The sequence below is a fragment of the Stegastes partitus genome, unplaced genomic scaffold (assembly GCF_000690725.1).
Source record: "Stegastes partitus isolate 25-593 unplaced genomic scaffold, Stegastes_partitus-1.0.2 Scaffold782, whole genome shotgun sequence".
Classification (NCBI taxonomy): domain Eukaryota; kingdom Metazoa; phylum Chordata; class Actinopteri; family Pomacentridae; genus Stegastes; species Stegastes partitus.
The window spans coordinates 296,618-315,940 of record NW_007578513.1 but is presented as its reverse complement, the minus strand read 5'-3'; the positions used below and the strand labels follow the sequence as shown (position 1 = coordinate 315,940).

Genomic DNA, 19,323 nt, shown 5'->3' with positions numbered 1-19,323 from the left:
TTATTTCTTATGTTACTTTTATTTGTTGCCTCTTGTCACAAATCTTTGAAACTTTGTCAACAAAGTTAGGTGTTTATGAGTCATACTTCAACTAGCCACTAGGGGGCATTGGAGGTATCGTGTCTTTACTGATCTGAACGGAGTCATTTAATAACCCCAAACTGATACCATTTTAATAGATGTTACAGTTGCACACTACACACTTCACGTATATTAGAGTTAGTAAAATGAATCCAATGTATCTGCCTGATGACTTAATAACACTACGACGCTTTAAGGAAAAAATGGCCTCCAAACTGCTAATAAATGTTTTTTGGGGTTTTTTTGACAAACAAATTTATCACAATTCCACATTTTAAAAACAAACACACAAAATAACAGTAAATAAACTAGAATGTGTCATAAATAGCTCATATGACAATTCCATTTAGTACTGCACTTTAGCAGTAAAGGGCTGGAAGGTGGCTCGGTGGTTAACACTGTTGCCTCACAGCAAGAAGGTTGCCGGTTCGCATTCCGGTGAGGATACCTGGGGTCTTTCTGTGTGGAGTTTGCATGTTCTCCCCATGCAGCGTGGGTTCTCTCCAGGTTCTCCTGCTTCCTCCCACAAAGTCCAAAAACATGTTGAGGTTAATTGGTGATTCTAAATTGTCCGTAGGTGTGAATGTGAGTGTGCTAAGTCAGCTGGGATAGACTCCAGCCCCCCACGACCCTAGTGAGGATTAAGTGTTGTATAATAATGGTTGGATGGATGGATTATAGCAGTAAACATAGAACAGTCAAAATGACTAACATTAGGTACAAACAGTTCTGTTGTATCACCAGACTTACATTTCAAGACAACTGTTTCCAGTCTTTTTGACTTGTCACTGGTTTTATATGTCTACCAATAATGACAAGTTCAATAGTATGGTTTTTTGCTTTTAATTGCAGTCATTTTGGAGGTTAAAATATTCAGTAAATAAAAACAAAAAAAACAAACAAAAAAAAAACAGTGTCTTTCAGAGTCTGAGAACATACTGCTTGTCAATCTTGTGTTATTTATTGCAGCAGCTGAATCCAGAGCCTCCTGTCCTGTGTGTTTATGTCTGTCCTCCACCAGATGGGGCCCTTCATCTGGGAATGATCCCATCTGTAACAGGCAGCAGCTCTGGAGGCAGACTGACACCTCACAAGCTAGTTTTTAGAGTTCTTTTCATTCTGATGCTACATCTCTGTCACACAAAGAAATGTTCTGTGGCGTTACTGCTCCTCTGTAGCTTGTGTGTGTGTGTGTGTCTACTCACTGAAGAGTGCGCGCCACACTGATGTCTGAGCAGGTTTTCCATTTGTGCTCACAGACGGTTGTGCGTGTGTCTGTTCAAGAGAGACAAAGACATTCAGTCTAATACCTGGTGGCACCAGGCAATTACTTAGGACCTTTCAGCAAATTGAACCTCCAGATGAGTCATCCTGTCCCCCCTTGTCACCTCATCAGTCACTCTGTCCTCCCTCTCTCGCAGGCACCATCCAGCTTTATTCCATTTGCCAAACTCTCACTTTTGGCTGTTTTCTGCTTGGGTTGTTTTTCACACATAAAGCAGTGCAAACAGTGTAAAAAAAAAACCCCTAAGTGTTTTCTCTGCAGCTGATAATGTACTCTCACAATGGCTGACATTAAAATTTAATACTGTGAGTCTTAAGCCTTGGGTAGCATGAAGCTGCACTCGTCTCCTTACCTGGACGTGGCAACTGGCGGACCCAGAGCTGGGACCGGTTTTTTATTGTCAGATCTGGACAGTTATGGAATCAGGAGTCTCAGGATATGTACGAAACACTGTCTTTGATTAAATGTAAGTTGCCTTTTTCAGCAGGAGAACAGTTAGGAAAGTATTCAGCTTTACATTTACAAGTACAGAAGATCTGATCTGTCAGCTGCCCACTCCTAGGCTGAGCGCTGCTGCCTGGAGACTGGAGGGTAGAAACACTTTGTAGTAATCCTGTTATAGCAGCGGGAAAAGGTTGGTGCAAAATGTGCTTTTACAACTGACATGGCGCCTCTATAGTATCAACACTTCAGCCTGGCTCAGCCCTGGACGGCTACGTTTGGTCTTTGAAATGTGCTGATATCCTAGAAAGTGGTGAATGTTAAATGTGACTTGACACTGTTTGTTTTGGTGCCTCAAACAAATTAGAATAGTTTTATTTTCAGTGACAGCGGCTTCAAAGAAGCTTCTGAATTCGCTCTCGCCCCTCAGAGAATCAGAGTGAAAGGTGCTCCTCAGATGTCTCAGAATGTTTACTAATGCTTCTCCAAAGGCAAAAAAAGATTTCTGTTTTAAACCACCTCTCCATAAAAAAAAAAAAGGAACAAAAAAAATGAGCGGATATTGAAATGCTTGTCAACATGTTGTCCTCTGTGCCTCTGTGTTCAGACTTCTCTCCGCCGGCCTCCCCCCTCAGCGCCTTGTACCCGCCGTTCCGTGCAGAAGGCGACTCGTTCGGGGAGCTGGAGCCGGTTCCTGCGTGGGACTGGAGCATGGCCTGGATGGAGGAGATGGGGGCTCAGTACAGAACGCACTATCCTGGCAGAAGCACCAAACCCTTTGACACTTAAGGGCTCTGCTAGGACAGTGTCTGAAACAATATAGCAGAGAACTTCAAGAACACCTCCCAAGACCAGCAGAGGGGACGGACGCAGTGATGCAACAAGCTACTGATTCACTCTCTCAAAAGTGGTTTGAGGGCTGAACAATTCAGGGTTTGAAGATTTTCCAGTCGTGACTAGACAAATGTCTGGCTTTGAATTATGATTAGAGCTAACTTCTCCATGTTTGGGACACCTCTGCAAGTAGACACACATCTAATGCTATTTGTAATAGTTTTCCCATTTTTACCTCAGGGCAGTCCGGCTACTGTTTTGCATCCTTGAAATGACTTCCATAGAGTTGCTAAAGTTTTTTTTTTTTTTCTTTCTTCCGCATATCTATTCCTCTCATTAGAGAAGAGGATAATGAGATACTTCCCTAGGGATGTTCTCTCCCAGTGTGTTTTGAAAAGGCCAGAAAGACACAAAGACAGGCTGTGAGACAGTGAAAAAGCAGTCATTAGGCAGAAGAAATCCAGTGCTGGAGATTTCCTCACAGCGTACGTCTGTTTTTTTGTTTTCATCTGTTTGTTGCAGATTTTTTTTTTTTCCGGCTTGAGATCCTTCCGACAGAGCGCAGCGCTGTGGTTTTGTATGGATCAAATGTATATGTATGTATAACATGTTATTTAAAGAGTTTTAAACACATTCCAAATCATTTTCTGTCCTGTTTCCGTCTGTGATTCATTTTATATTCTCGTTTTATATTATAAGAGTATTGTTGTCTTCGTTCACTCTGCCCACTTTTTAATGTTACACAAATTTGCAATATAGTGTAGTTTGCGATAGCAAAAGTAGAAAAAGAAATGTGAATTGTGCTAGCTGAAGGTTTTACCTTAAATAACTGGATTTTTAGTGTTTAAAATTATATTGATATACGCATAGCTTAGTTTTTGTATGCTTTTTTTGTATGCTTTTTCACTAATGATAGTAGAATTTAACATTTTGTAAGAATTTGCATTGTATTTTATACACTTCACATTACAGAGAGGTTTTATAGTTTGTAATAAAATCACTGTATCGAATGAAATCAAATTTTACATTTTGTAAGAACTTGAGCTGTGAAATAAAAGTTGTGTTACGTTTGTTACTCAACTATGTTTGACTGGAGCTGAATTATTTCTCTTTGTGACACCAGTAGTAAAAAAACAAACCCGAGACACTAAAACCACAATCACATCCCCTTTAAATACCACAAGATAGTACATTTTATTATGAAATATCTGTCATACAAAGGCTGTATTTGCAGTTGCTCGTAGAGATTTTGATTGTTAAGGAGTTGCAGTGTCGAGAATATTTATTAGATTCTTGGAACATAGTCGAACACAGTTTTGGTGGGCGTTGGGACTCCACCAGGGTCGCCTTCTTGTCTCCTATCCTGTTTGTGGTATTCATGAACAGGATCTTTAAGGAGAGTGTCCAGTTTGGGAACCTCAGAGTCACATCTCAAATTTTTGCAGATGATGCGGTTCTTCCGGCTTCAGCCATGTGAAGCATCTGGGGTGAGAGTGGACGCCTCCAGGGTTGGGGGTGAGTTGCAGCCCCAAGAGAAGACATTTAAATATCTCGGGATCTTCATGGGTCATGGGAAAGTGGAGTGTGAGATTGACAGACCGATTGTAAGCCGTAGAAGTCGGCAGTGTTCAGTTCATCACAGGAGTCTCTGTTAAGTAACATCAGCCCGAAGGAAGTATCTTGACATTGCAGACCGTCCCTCTGTGGCCTGTGGGCTGGATTTTAATTGACCCCTGCCGTACTTAATGGCTGCGCAGAGCAGGAAGGTGACGTTTAGAACTCATCTGTTTGGCTTGATTAACCAAGGCAAACAATGCTGCATTACCTGATAATGGCTTCTAATTACAAACCTGCTGGAGAGAATAATTAAACCTTAATCTATGTTTGTGTTTCAGACTGAAACAGGCGAAGTGTGATGTTTAACTCTTTGGCGCTCTCGTGTTGTTTCTCCCTGTTTGAAGCAGATTACGTGCCCACACTTCAGACTCGATGTTTCAGCCGAGTTGTGAGGGTATTAAGGAGGAGAAGCTATGATGCCAGGCAGTGACTCCTCCGCTAAATCTAGTATGATTTCCTCAACGACTTTGTGTTCGGGGTGAGAGTTTGTCGTACAGCAGCAGACCACGACACGCTCTTTTTTTTTTTTTTTGGAAGTAATCCGTGTCTTGTATCTGGGTTGCTCGGGTCAAATGAGACTGGGAATGATGTACACAGCTAAGAAGTGCTTTGCTGTCTGTTTCATTTATAAGCTGCACTGGAGCAGCTGAGCCAGGATCACAATTTATGCGTGCAGTATTTAAAAAATCAGTCTGTGATAACTGGAGTTGACAAGAAAAAACACAAACAAACAGAGGGATGTGAGGTTATAAGGGGTCATTTGTTTTATTGCTTTTGTAAGAGAGGAGAAAGGGGAAGACTCTTGGTTTCTGTGTAAACATAAGACTTTATTAGTGTTAAAATGTGAATGCTAGATTTGCAGTTGTCATCAGATAAAATGTTAAAATGTGGCAGACCTGCAGGTCAAAGCAGGCGGGGAAAAAAAACAGACAAAGTAGGCTTTCTAGCACAAAAATCAGGCTTTAAAGTGTTAGATTGCGCCTATATACAGCCATGGAAGCACTAGATTATCTGTGTGTGTGTGTGTGTGTGTGTGTGTGCTGGACTGCCAAAGGGATTATCCTTCATCTGGCTCCTTCACTAAAGGCCATATGTTTTCTACATGAAGCCCCCAGCTCCACTGAGCACCACACACACACACACACACACACACACACACACAGCAGACCACATAGTCAGAATTCAAACACTACTGTAGGCCTGCTAGTCTTACTTGTTCGTATGCACACAGACACAGGCATGCTGCCCTTGGGATTCATGCATCACAGCTTTTGGTCCAAAATACCAGCTTTCAATAGCATGTCAGCAAACCAATGACCCATATTAGACAGGGCCTGAAACCATACGTACACACACACAGATACATACACATGTAGATTTACAGCATGCCTTTCTCTGTAGTCTGTTATTTTGCTAAATGGATGATTACCATAATAAGGCCATTCATGCAAACACAGGCCCAGTGTTATTAGCTCCAGCTCTACCATACCTGCCTGTCCATCATCATGGGATATTAGCCCGGTCATCTGACTGGACCAGTCTGTGTTAAATCACTTAGCAGTTTTATAGGATTATGTTTAAATCCTCAGTTTGTCATAGTTCGAACCCGTAGCCGTTCATTTTCATCCAATTATTGTATCGGTGCCTGTATTTATACAATACAACGGAGCTTTATTGATCCGTTGGGAAACGAGGTTAGTTTGCAGCCACAAAAGTAATAGGATGCTACAAGGAATCGAGGCAAATATAATCTAAGGACACAAATAGAATCTAACACGAGGAGAAAATAGATACAGTGATAATATTAGCAAGTTGAATATGTTTTCTAAACCCGTGCAGGACCGCGAGCGCAGCCCGTTCACAACATATTGATTTGATAACTTGTTTGAAATAGTACATTTTAACACAAACAGCTCCTTGTTTGTGAAACCGGTGTTAAACAGTGTTTGCACGTCTGAGGTTTAAACCTGCTCGCAGCGTGACGCAGGCAGCAGCTCAGGTGGCAGCGACGCTCGCTCTGATTGACAGCAGCGGTTAGCTGTGGTGTTGCATGCTAAAGCGGTAATCATTCAATTAACTGGAAATCAATGGCAGCCATATGGGTGATGTGTTTCAGTATTGCCCTGTCACTCACGCAGCCAGACTCCCACACACACGGCTGTCCGTCCGACTTTGTGAGGACGCTCATTGACATAACACGTTCCCCAGGCCCTTCACCCTCACAGCTAAAGCAACCCTGACCCGCACGCAGCAAAAACCTGCTTCTTAAGCCGAGTCTGAATCGAGTCTGAATCCTCAGACGGCCTTTTGAAGGGTTAGGGTTTGTTCCAGAGAGAGGAGCTGACAAAATGTCCTCACTCTCCAGAATGCTGTACATGATAACAATACAAACACACACACACACTCATACATTTGCACATTTACAAACCTGAGTGCTGCTCAGTTTTCACAGAAGCAGACTTGTTCATTATTTCCCTGTTCTCTCTTCTGGCCTATTGTGGTGCCATTGAAAACCTTGTATCTCCAGGCCTGTGACAAAGCATTTCAGTATTTCTTTTCACAATCCTTTTTCAATCTTCCTGTCTTTCTTTGTGCATTTTCTTTTTTTCTTTTGATGTTTGATTTTTCTTGCATTTTCTGTCCTCTTTTCTTGTTTACATTTTCTTTCTTTCTTTCTTTCTTTCTTTCTTTCTTTCTTTCTTTCTTTCTTTCTTTCTTTCTTTCTTTCTTTCTTCCTTCCTTTCTTTCTTTCTTTCTTTCTTTCTTTCTTGTACCGTGAGACACTGAAGTAGTAATCATGAAACAAAAAGTGTCTCCACTACAAAGATCTGTCTGGTAACTTTGGATAAAGCCTTTGCCCTGTAGCTGCTGTATTAGTCGTCACTGACAGAGACTATTTTACTGCCTGATGACCAATTATACCATTAAAAATACATGGGGTGAAATATTGATCATTGCGTAACACCACCTAAATGTTGACTGCTTTGTTACCCCACAAACCGCCGAGCCATTTGCCTCCTACACTCAGTGACCTCGCTGCATCCATAATGGCTTCATTTTAGCTCCTCTATGCATGCATCACATCAGCCAAAAAGTCACAAACATCCATCTCTTCTGTCACAAAGCAAATTAACATGGAAATTGGTGTGTTGCATTTTGAAATGAGGGAACAGGGCTTTAAACAACGCCATCCCCTTTCTTTTCATCCCTCCTCTTTGCGTCTCTCTCTCTTCTCTGCTCTCAGGCCGACAGCCCTTCTTCCTCCAGGCCCGGTGGGCGTTAACGCCGTGACACCGGCCTAATGAATGAGCGAGGTGATTTATGGCTCGGGGAGAGAGGAGAGAAGGAAGGGATGGGAGGATGGAGGGAGGACTTGGGAGGGGGGCATGGAAAGGGTACGGGGTGTTGGGTCACACTGTAGAAGGTCAGTAACGTAAATCTTCCCATCGTCTTATCTGTTGTCCTTTGCTCGTTTGTTTTTTCATTTCACAGGCTTATTGGTGGTCGACGTAATGAAAGCTAACAGCCTGCTAACAATAACATGGATTCTAATCTGTGGAAAGACACTTGAGGACATGTGGTTTCATTAGCAAGGCAGCAACTTCTAATGGAAAGAAAAGAAGAGTTTTAAAAACTTTGAGTTATTTTGAGCACAAACAGAATAAGAGGAAATAGTCTGACATCTAATCAGTCTGAATCTCTATCTGATCATAGCAGAAAAAAATCTTAATGATGACCCAAACAAAATGTTGTCTCCGACTCCTGAGATTACTCCTGCAACAGTCCCAAACAGCCCATTCGGCGGAGCCTGATAAGCCGTTCTAAATCATTTGAGAGAGTAAATTTGTGCTTTTTAAAAGCCATTCAATTTCTATTTTGCTCTAAAAATTAATTAAATGAAGTGATAAGTCATTCAATGGCAATCATTTATTACCCTGAATGCTTGGCTCATGCAGTCAGTGGATGAAGTGAGCACTTGTCAGGGGTTCCTGGATGATTTATAGGATGCTAAATGAGTTGAGTTGACTCATAAACATAAAACATAACACCCTGGGTGTAGAGGTACACATACAACAGTGTCAAAAATATAGTCCTACATCAAGAATCCTACTCAGAAAAATGCATCAAAAGTACCTCTTTTGCAGAAATAGCATTCCTTATAACTTATACTTTATTACGAAGGTCATCGACAAAGTTCTGACCATTTCAAGTTTCCCGCATTTTGCTGTTTCAGAACCAATAGATTTATTTGTTCTCTTCTGTCTACACACAATGACAAAGCAATTGTGTGCTGCCCAGCAAACTGAGTAATCAAGGATGAAGGGCCATGGTCAGACAGGTAATCAAGAACCCATGAATGAGATCCTTTGTGGAGGTGGCAGAACCTTACAGAAAGACCTCCATCGGTCCAGCACTCCACCAGCCAGCCCTTTACGGTAGAGTGGGCAGACGGAAGCCATTCCTCTCTAAAAGACACATGACAGTCCGCTGGGAGTTTTCCAAAAGGCGCCTGAATGACTCTGAGGCTACAAGAAGCGAAATCCTTTGGTCTGATAAAACCAAGATTGAACTGTTGGAACACAGCTCCCAGTGGCATGTGTGGAGGAAACCAAGCACTGAGCATCACCTCATTACCACCATCCCTACTGTCTCCCCAGCATCCCATCGGCTCGCTGTCGATTCTCACCTGGTGCTGCGTTTCCTCTGAGAAATCACTGCATTGTTACTGAGCAGATAAGGGCAAAACTTGAAACCGACAAACATATGAGCAACGTATACGACCTCACATTGACAACTTACACTGCTGATATACAGCCCCTAAAAGATTAAGCAGTCACGTCCTTTAGGGTTTTTTTTTCTTTTGTCTAGACTTGGAAAAGGAATTCATTCATCATTATTGAGCACATTTTCTTGCACTACTTCTGCATCAGTAAGCGTAGAAATAAAGGCATACATTTACCCCAGCACTTGTCATGTTTACATGTAATCTGTGTGATGTGTCATACTGATGTGACAGTCTGATCACGAGCCAAGGGTGCAGCCAATGTCAAGCGGCTCCTGCTGTTAGAAAGTGGTATGTGTCGATAAAACACAAGTGACATACCATCAAAGAGAGTGGTCAGCCGCTGATTGTGTGCTGCTGGCTTTCTATCAACTAAAACCACTTCCCAAAGGAAGGCGTAGAGAAAATGTTTTGTGAAGAATATCAGCTAGTTTGCAAGAGCCATCAGCGTCTTTTTTTGTGTCAGGAGTCAACATGCGCCATACTGACGATGATAAAAAAAAAGCAATAACATCATAAGCACACTATTTATGAATGAAAGCTATAACACATGACAGTTTGATTGCAGATCACGAAGCATGTAGCTGGTTTTATGGCTGCACGAGTCCCGTCAAAATGATTATCACGATTTTTCCCCCTAAGAGACCGTGACTTCAGCATAACCCTACCTGTGGTTGATGGGTGTATTTGTTCTTTCTCCCCATAGGTGAGCTCTCATAGAGGTCTTGAGTGCCTTTTTTTCCCTGTTAAATATTATTCAGTCCAAATGCAAAGTCAAACTTGGAACACGCCACAGGACTTTGTCAAGATAAAAGTGGAAACCATCAGCTCTTGTGTAACTGCCTTCTTTCTACAACAAACCACATTTAAATGGTTGACTCCAGACTGGCGAGAATATTCTGTCAGTTGTCTTTCTTTTCTTCAGTGTCTTTCATGCTCTGTGACAACAAAGTAAAAATGAGTTTGGAAACAATATCAGCACGTTTGCAGCTGATAACAATTGGCAGCTGACAGAGCAGATTGTCATTAAGATATCACAGCATCTAACACACTGATAAAAATAAACACATCACCTACCAGACACTCACACAGCGCTCCAAATACTTTTATCTGAACCACTCATCAACTAAACAGTCACAGCTAGCTTAGCCTCCATTCTGAGACCCAGACAGTCATACAATGTCAACCAGGTTGAACGTTTTAGGGATGTTCCTTGACCGATGATGACTGAATACCAATGACTGGAACTTCAATTTTTTAATTTGCTTGGGCTAAGATATTTCAATACAGAAGAAACCTCCAGTAGAACCGAGCTCGGGGAGGGCAGTCGTCTGCCTCAACCGGTTGGGGTGATGTTTAAGGGTAGAGACAACAGGATAGCAGAGAGAAACAGACAAACAATAATCACTGGATAGGTTGGTCAAACATAAGCTCAAATATCAAAAATCTGCTATAAGTATGTTGATGGGCATTTTCAAACTATATCAATTTATTATTTTTAAATGGTACCTGATATATCAATCTAAAATTTCAGAAAAAAATTCAAGTATCAAAAAAAAGGCAATCAGAAATTTTGGAGCAGAAGGCCCCTGGTAATTTGAGATGCAATAACCCATAAGCTTTATCAAAAAAAAAAAAATCAAACCTAATCTTCAAAGCAGAGAGGGTGTCTGCCTCCAGAACCCAAACTGGGAGCTGATTCCATAACAGAGGAGCTGATAACTGAAGGCTCTGCCTCCCATTCTACTTCTGGAAACTCTGGAACCACAAGTAGACCTGCAGTCTGAGAGCGAAGGGCTCTGTGAGGATGATACGGTACAATAAGGTCTGTAAGATAAGATGGAGCTGCTCATTAAGAGGTTTACATGTGAGAAGCAGAATTTTAAATTCTATCCAGGATTTTACAGGGAGCCAATGTAGAGAAGCTAATATGGGAAAGTTATGACCTGTCTTGCTGCAGCATTTTGGATCAACTAAAGGTTTTTCCAGGGAGTCACTGTCACACTCTGACAACAAGCAGTCACAATGTTGTGCAAGTATGACAGACAAGAATCAAAAACATGAGCAAACCTGGCAAATGGGAGACGACAAGAGTTAAAGAAAGCAAAGGACTGAACTAGATGATAATGTGACTTCATCTTACTTATAGTTGCTTTAAATTGTTGGCCTGTGGATCCCTGTGTCGCATCCCCCTTCACATTGTCCCTCTATTACTGTATAGCTCACACATCACAAGATGGATCCCATTGTGCTTAAGGATAATAATAGACGTGATGAGTCACAGCAATCAACTTGGAATCACAAGAGTGGGAGTATAGTGAGAAAAAAAAAAATACTATTATGGCAAGTAAGAAGACTTTTATCCACTCAAGGCTGCAACACTGATGGATCTCCAAGATTACTTTACAGTAAACATCACAAATGACCATAATCAGGGCTGTTTTGTGTTAGCAAATAGGTGCATTAGTAAAGAACACCAGGACATTCATTTTTCCTCATTTAATCCCTCACATGCTGCTCTTTGTCATGTATTCATTTGTCTCAACATGCAGTTCATATGAAATAATGAAAATATAGAATAAATGCGGCAGGCTGATTATTACTATTTTGAATCTCCTCTACTCCACTCCAGTCCACGTGTTCATCTTCTTGTGAGAAAATCTAAAGCCTGCTTTGCACTAAATGTACTCAGTGTTCAACATTTTCTTAACTGTGCTGCATTTTTGTCAACCTTTTCACTATTGCATGGCTGGTGCTGCAGTGATGCCCATGTGCCCATGTGAGTGTGTACGCTGTTTGTATATATTCAGTATTACTGCTTTAATGAAAAGATTAGATTTTGTTTTTGTTACTGTTAGGGTTCAGTCCGGTAGGGATCCAAAAATGTAACAGAGGGTTAGGTGGGTAGAAAAGAGGGATTTATTCAGGGAAACAGGGGACACGGGAAGCACGTGAAGGACGCCGAGTGAGGGAAGGAATTCCAGGGGAGGCTTCCAAGGGGGACCGGGAGGCAGACCGGCTGAAGCTGGAGCTCGGCTGCAGAAGCCGGGCCGAGGAGGCGTCGAGCCGACGGGGAAACGCAGACAAAAAATAGAAGTAAGACAAAGCAAGTTTCTCAAAGTATCTAAGTTAACTGGCTGGCCTGTCACCACTTGAGGGAGGATAACACACTGGCGCTGGGCCACAGGTGGAGGCCGGCTTTATCCAGCGCTGATTAGTGACGAGCCTCAGGTGTGGATGAGTGATTGAGACCTCTCCTGTCTGAAAACCCTGCCCAGCCTGAAACACACACTTGCAGCCACCAACACACAAGCACACACACAAAACAATGTCTCACAATAAAAACACAAAACTCTGATAACCACAGTTATGATGTGATAGAATTCACATGAAGTATTCCATCAGTAAATATCTGCTTTTCTCTATTCAGACTACAAACTTTTTCTATGTAATTTTAGTTTATAGTAAGGTGTTCAGAGAAGACTTGTGTTGTCATGATAGTCTGCAATCCTTTTAAAATATGCAGTAATATACTGCATTGTTAATATCTTTTCTAAATTATAGTCAATATAATCAGTAAAGTCAATTATAGTAGAACAATAGCTCTGTAAAACATGATTAGGACAGAGAAAATATACTTTTAAAAACTATTACAGTATGACACTTTAAAATACAATTACAGGAGAGAGGTTGTAGTACAGGGCTGCAAGGTGGAGCAGTGGTTAACATTGTCACCTTACAGCAAGAAGGTCGCCGGTTCACGTCCCGGTGAGGACACTTGGATCTTTCTATGTGGAGTTTGCATGTTCTCCACTTGCAGCGTGGGTTCTCTCCGGGTTCTCTGGCTTCCTCCCACACAGTCCAAAAACATGTTGAGGTTAATTGATGATTCTAAATTGTCCGTAGATGTGAATGTGAGTGTGCTTGGTTGTCTGTCTCTAAGTGTAGCCCTGTGATAGACTGGTGACCTGTCCAGGGTGTCTCCTGCCTTCACCCTGAGTCAGCTGTGATAGACTCCAGCCCCCCCATGACCCTAGTGAGGATTAAGCGGTGTATAGATGATGGATGGATGGAGGTTGTAGTAAAACACCATTCAAGTGACAACAGTAAACTGTAAAGCTACTGTAAACAGGTAACCACGGCAACAGACGCTGATCTTCTCATACCGAGCTGTTTTTGTTCCTCAACCGAACTAAAAAGGCCAATAAAATATATATATATATATGCTATGTATATATCAGCTTTTATTCAGGAAGAGCTCCTCTAGGTCATGTCAGAGGGATAAACCACCTTTATGATCATTCTGCCTGAAGGACTTGTTTACTGAACTGTATATAGAATCAACAAGATTTCCTGCCAGTAGCAACAACACAGACTATCCCAGCCTTATCCATACATTCATCCATTTTAACACCCACATATCCAGGCCGCAGCCCGCATTGTACAAGGAGCAGAGGATTTGAGAAAAAGTGAATTGGCCTTGCCTGATTTTTATTTATTTATTTTTTTTATATTTTTTTTTGTATTATTTATCAGACCCATCTGAAAAATGTAGGAGAGCTTTTTATGGGAGTTTGAAATCCATTTTACAAGGTATCTCAGTGGATCCAGTGCATTTAATATGTTGTGGTTTTGTACTGCTGTTCTTTGAAACCGGGTCTGAACCTGATTTATTTAAGTCCACACACAGAGTGACATTTATCTAAAATGAAAGCTGTAGCACTCTCTGGCTCTTGTTGGATCAAGAGTAACAGGGAACATTATTAAATGTAACCCGCTCTGAAACCTGTCTCAACAAAACTTGAAAAAAAGGCGTCCAGTTAGCATCCAGTTGACCCTCAGGCTGTGTGTATTATTAGCCTGTTTAGTCAATGATGTGCTGTAGCTAATGTCAGACTATAAAACGTGTGCAGGGGCAAAGACCAAAACATTCATTATGGTTCTCCCCACATCTTGCATGTATCCTGCTGCCACCTTCATCATCTCTGCCTGCACCGGAGCTGTGCAGCAGCAGCTTCTAGTCGTGCTCGATCGCAGGGCACTGAAAGAAGAAACACTCCCTCGGCTATGCATGTACATCTGAGTGTGTGAGAGTTTGTGCATGCCAAGACACGGCCAGCATCTGTAGAGCACCGGAGGGTAATGCATGCCTTGTCTCAGGTGGACAGCGGGGAGGGAGTGTGTGTTGCACTCTCGGAGCAGAGAGCTCGGCCAATTTCATGCTCCTCGGTGCGTACAGCACTCACCCAGGTGCAATGCACTGTGAAGTTGGAGGAAGAATAAGGCATTAGAAGAAAAAGAAGCAAACAGAACTTTAGAAATAAACCACATTTTTTTCTTCTTTATTTGTATTATTTATATAGGTCCAACTAGAACGCATGGAGAAGCAGTTGAAGGCTGCAAGAAGTTTGGATGCTATATGTTCTGAAGCAGCTTGTAGAAGTTTGCACTAATACACCAGAGTACATCATTTTCAGCTTTCATCGTATAGATGAAAAATCTAGCAGGAAAAAAAAAACCCTCTCTGGCCTGAATGCACTGCATCGGTTTGGCCAAGTCCCATAAGGATGTCAAGAGGAGGGATGGAAATCTAAAAACATTACAGTTTTATGGTTTTAGCTTTTCACATCCCTGGAAGACCTTTTCAAAATTTCACACACTCATTCATATCCCAGGTCTGTCCATCATTTTTACTGGACGCTGGAAACATTTATGTTGCAGCCTGAGCTGTTTGTAGCTTGTTCATGTGTTTGCTTGTGTGTTCAGCATTTTTTGTAAATGTTGAATTAGAAAACAGGTTGTCTTTATTCTCTGTGGTTTAAATACATTTTGTCCCCTAAATTGCAGTGCACTGAGCTGTCAGGGCCACTGTAATAATCAGAAAACTGGCCTTAATGTGCTGAAATTGAAAGTACTCGATGCACAAACATTTCCACTGTGACATTTATCTGGTTATATATGGTAACATTAGATAACTATTAGTCATCAACGTATTCTTTTGCACTTAAAAATAATAACAGTTGAAGTTTTTGCATTCGTTTCTCTCCTGGTGAGTTATTTCTGTGTAGTTTTTTAGCTGCATAGAGGTACTGAGCTGTTCTACTATTAGGTGTAGAGGTTAAATAAATGATGCTCTATAAAACTGCCTCATCTCTCTCTGACTCCAGCCGTGTCCTTCATAGAAAGGTTTAGCTGCAACCAAGTCGACTCACAGAGCTACGGAAGCCCTGAATGGCCATACAGGGGGGAAAAAAAATAAAAATAATGTGTGGTAATGATATAGTAACTCGTTACCATGAGTTAATAAGATAAGTTAAGTCAAGTTAGTTAAATTATCTTGTTACCACATTTTTTTCTTCTTTTCTAAGGGGTTTCACACAGAGCCAACTGGTTTTCAGAAAAATAAAAACTAGGCAGCATTTCAGAAACCCAGATGATGTTATCCTGTTTCTAAAGGTACCTCCACAGTTTTCAGACTCTACCATCTGGATTTACAAGACTTGAATCCATTCTCACTCTAAAATAGGAGACACAACACAAAAATCCATTTTTAATTCTTTGTTTGTTTTTTTTTCCAGTTTTCCAGTTATTTTGTTTTTAGAACATCCATCCATTATCTATACACCGCTTAATCCTCACTAGTGTTGTGGGGGGCTGGAGTGAAGGCAGTGGACACCCTGGACAGGTCACCAGTCTATCATAGGAAACAGACAACCAAGCACACGCACATTCACACCTACGGACAATTTAGAATCACCAATTAACCTCAACATGTTGTTGGACCTTGTGGGAGGAAACTGGAGAACCCGGAGAGAACCCACGCTGCATGGGGAGAACATGGAGACTCCATGTAGAAAGATCCCGGGTGTCCTCACTGGGATGCAAACCGGTGACCTTCTTGCTGCGAGGCAACGATGCTAACCACTGTTCCACCTACAGTTTATATAATCATAATATTATTCATCTTTTCCTTCAAAAACAAGGGTTGTTATGGACAGCTGCTCTGCTGATTCTAAATCAGTCAGCAGTGACTCTCTCACCACATCCCTGTTCAATAAGCACCAACATGTCTGTCTTCTCCTCATCTTACAATTCTCATTGTTGACTGATAATGTTGACTTTACATATGATGAGTTCATTTGCAAAAACAGATAACTCCATTTTTGTAGATTTTTAGAAAACTTATTTTTTTGTTGTTTGCTTGAGATAATATCAATCAAACTGAAGCTGAGTGGATCTGACTCAGTAGAAATAAAATGACAACAACAGAGATAACTAAGTTTGATTGATATTGTCTCAGGTAGACGATGGAAAAGTGGGTTTTCTGAAGGTTTGTGAAGATGGAGTTATCTGTTTTTGCATATGAACTATTCATATGCAGTTTATACATAAACTAATGTTAGTAAAATATGTGTTTTTACTGTTTTAACATATAATTTATGTAAATATAGTTTAATGCATGTGTTGAGTAGATGAGAAGATTCTGTAATTATTTAACCACTAAAAAATTCCAACAAAATGATCAGCGTTGAATCCCTGCTGTGTAAGCTGTGTGTAAACAACAAACAAACAAAAAATAGCAGGTGGTCTAATAAATACGTCCAAAGCTCCTCTAGAGTTTTTTAAAGGTCACGAGGCGACCTTTAAAAAATTCCATTGTAATTGTAATTTAGGGAAAATCGCGTGCTTGGCTGTGACTTCAATGTAAGGTAAATGTGAGAGGGGCAAACTGGGGCTAATGGTGACCGTGGCAGAGGATGGAAGGCAACAAGAAGGAACAGACGTGCCTGAAAAACAACAACACACTTGTCTCACACATCAGCTGCTCCGAAAGAACGAGCACAAGGCGTGGCTCAGCAAATGTCTTTTTATTGTACATTTACAAAACGACAAGAGTACAAAAAAGTCAGTCCACAGACATTTTTTTTTCGTTTGTTTTAGAAGGAGTATATGCAAATTTTTTATCTCACATCTGCAGCAAACAGTCTCTCAAATGGACAAAGGGAAGGGGGACCGGAGAGGAGCGGGGGAGGGGTTACAATCAAACTTTCATAAAGCCTGTCTGTCTGTCTGTCTGTCTGTCTGTCTGCTGGCACACAGGAACGCTTCGCTGCAGAGAAACCAGAGGGAACATAGAAAAGTATGACATTCTTAGCGGACTACACGGGCGCAGGGATCCCCCGCGAGGAAGCGCTCGGGCCAGAGGCGTCCTCTTCCGGGAAGCGAGCACCCATTCGTTTTGGCTTTTCCGACCTCGCCTCTCAACCAGCAAACACACTTTGTGCTTCATATTTTCTGTTGTTTTGCCATCACAACAAGAGTGCAACAGTAGTTTAATGCTTTTCCAAAAAGTATACATTTTGACAAAAAAAAGTTGGCACATTCAAGAAGACATGGTTTGTATAATAACAGACTACTTTTTTTTTTTAACATTTGTGTTTTTTTTTGTTGTTGTTTTTTTTTTAATCCTTATAAATACAATATACGTCTCTTTCCCTGTATCCAGAGCCCACAAAAGAACAGTACAGACACAGGTATTTACAAATCAAGGGAGAGGAGTGAACTCGATAAGCTCATAAATAATCAGAGTAATACTAAAAAAAAAAAAAAACTGGATGTAAAGTCCGTTGTTCTTTCTGTCACAGCAATGACACTGCAATGAGTCTGGATTCCTGAAACACTCGTCCTCTTGTTCAGCTCATTGTGTCCTCGGTGGAAGATGGGTGGGGGGGAGGTGATGGAGGCATCCGAGCACTGACAGAATCGCTGTTGTTCTTATCTCATTTCCTGAAGACAGAGAAGTATCACATCACCACTGCAACAGATTTATCACAGAACGCCGCTTCACTCTGATGAATCAAACTCAAAAAAGCTCCAAAGAGATGGTTTCAGATGAGCTTAAAGGAGCTTTAAAGGAGCCGTACGAGATTCGTGCTGGCTGTGGGTTTGCCATCACAACTGGTCAAATGTCAGTGGGAGGAATTTCAGAGTATTTCCTCGCAGTCTTTCCGAGTAATGACTGATCTTATAAAGTTTTATATAGCAGCACTGGAGAGGAAGCGGACACACTTCTTGACATCAGCTTTCCTTAATGCTCCACAGGATGCTGGAACAATGTCAAGTAACAAGCTGCATTTCTGGAAGTTGTGGTACACAGTTGTGACTCGATAATCCGACACTAAATGTAAAACCTGTCGGATAACAAGGCTGTCAGATTGTCTGATCGAAAGAATTCCACACACGTTAGTGGAAAAAAAGTGCAGACGGAAATTTCTGCGGTTGGGCTTTTGTTCCTGCAAGAACAGGGGCGCTAATGTTTATACGTGTATGCCCATGCATGCGGTATTAACTTATTTCTAACAAACATGCTGCAATATATAATCATAGAAGCTAACATGTAATGATAGCAATTGTTAATTAATATCATGAACTGAAATAGTTGGTGGAGTGTCACAGGAAGCTTTAATAAGGATGTTGTGAGCCCTTCATTGGTAGGAGACATTCTACCGCCCAACCCTTTAAATCATAAGTCGTACTGAAAACAAAGATTGTTTCCGGTGTGAATGTAAAAGGCCGCGAGGAAGTCAGATTGTACCACACTAGGAAGGCAACAGGTTCTCTTATATGTGAACTGGTTTCAGTATTTTTTATCGTGCTTGTTTTTTGCCTGTCAAGTGTCACTAATACAGATGTGTACTTAGTTCTCGGCCTCAGAGCTGATAACAGGCGAGAGGACAGCCGCCCCCCCCAGACCGACCGCCTGGCTCAAAGGCCAGATAAGCCGACAGGAACGCCACATGAGGAAGCGGTAACCTAATCCAGGCTTCCTGTCGAAACACCCCAAACTTTATTGCAAAGGAGGTTCACGCTTTCATGTCCCCAGGAAGGCGTGAAAAGGCCACCGAAGGTCAGTTCGGGGCACAGAGGTGAGGCATTTCTTGCCGCTCCGCAGGGGGGTGACCTGGGCTAGCACGAGATACAAGGAAGCCGTGTGTGTGTGTGCAGAGGCAGTGAAAAGAGCAATTGTGTGTGTCACTTTTACAAGCTGGCTTTGCTACATTCCCGTGTCAGATGTGTGTTGAGAAGTGACCCGTGACAGGGCCATCCTTTCTCTGTCTCCTCTCACAGGCAGCTTTATGGTGACGCCTCAGGTTACAGCTCCAAACTTAACAACTAGTGCACAAAAACACAGAATCAAAGCTGCTACAGTTCTCATAAACCTATGTCTGTGTGGGTGTGCCAACTTTAGTTTTGCAAAGAATCAGTCACAAGCATGTGATGA

General features: G+C 41.6%; 1 protein-coding gene across 1 annotated transcript in view; it reads right to left on the bottom strand.

The window, feature by feature from the left end:
• Positions 1-16,890: 16,890 nt before the first annotated feature.
• The window catches only part of robo3 (roundabout, axon guidance receptor, homolog 3 (Drosophila)), a 90,664-nt gene continuing 88,231 nt past the window's right edge, over positions 16,891-19,323 (bottom strand). Inside the window, exon 27 of the mRNA XM_008292072.1 lies at positions 16,891-17,828. Within this exon, the coding sequence (XP_008290294.1) occupies positions 17,817-17,828 (12 nt within the window). The 3' untranslated portion in view covers positions 16,891-17,816. The remainder of the gene's footprint in view (positions 17,829-19,323) is intronic.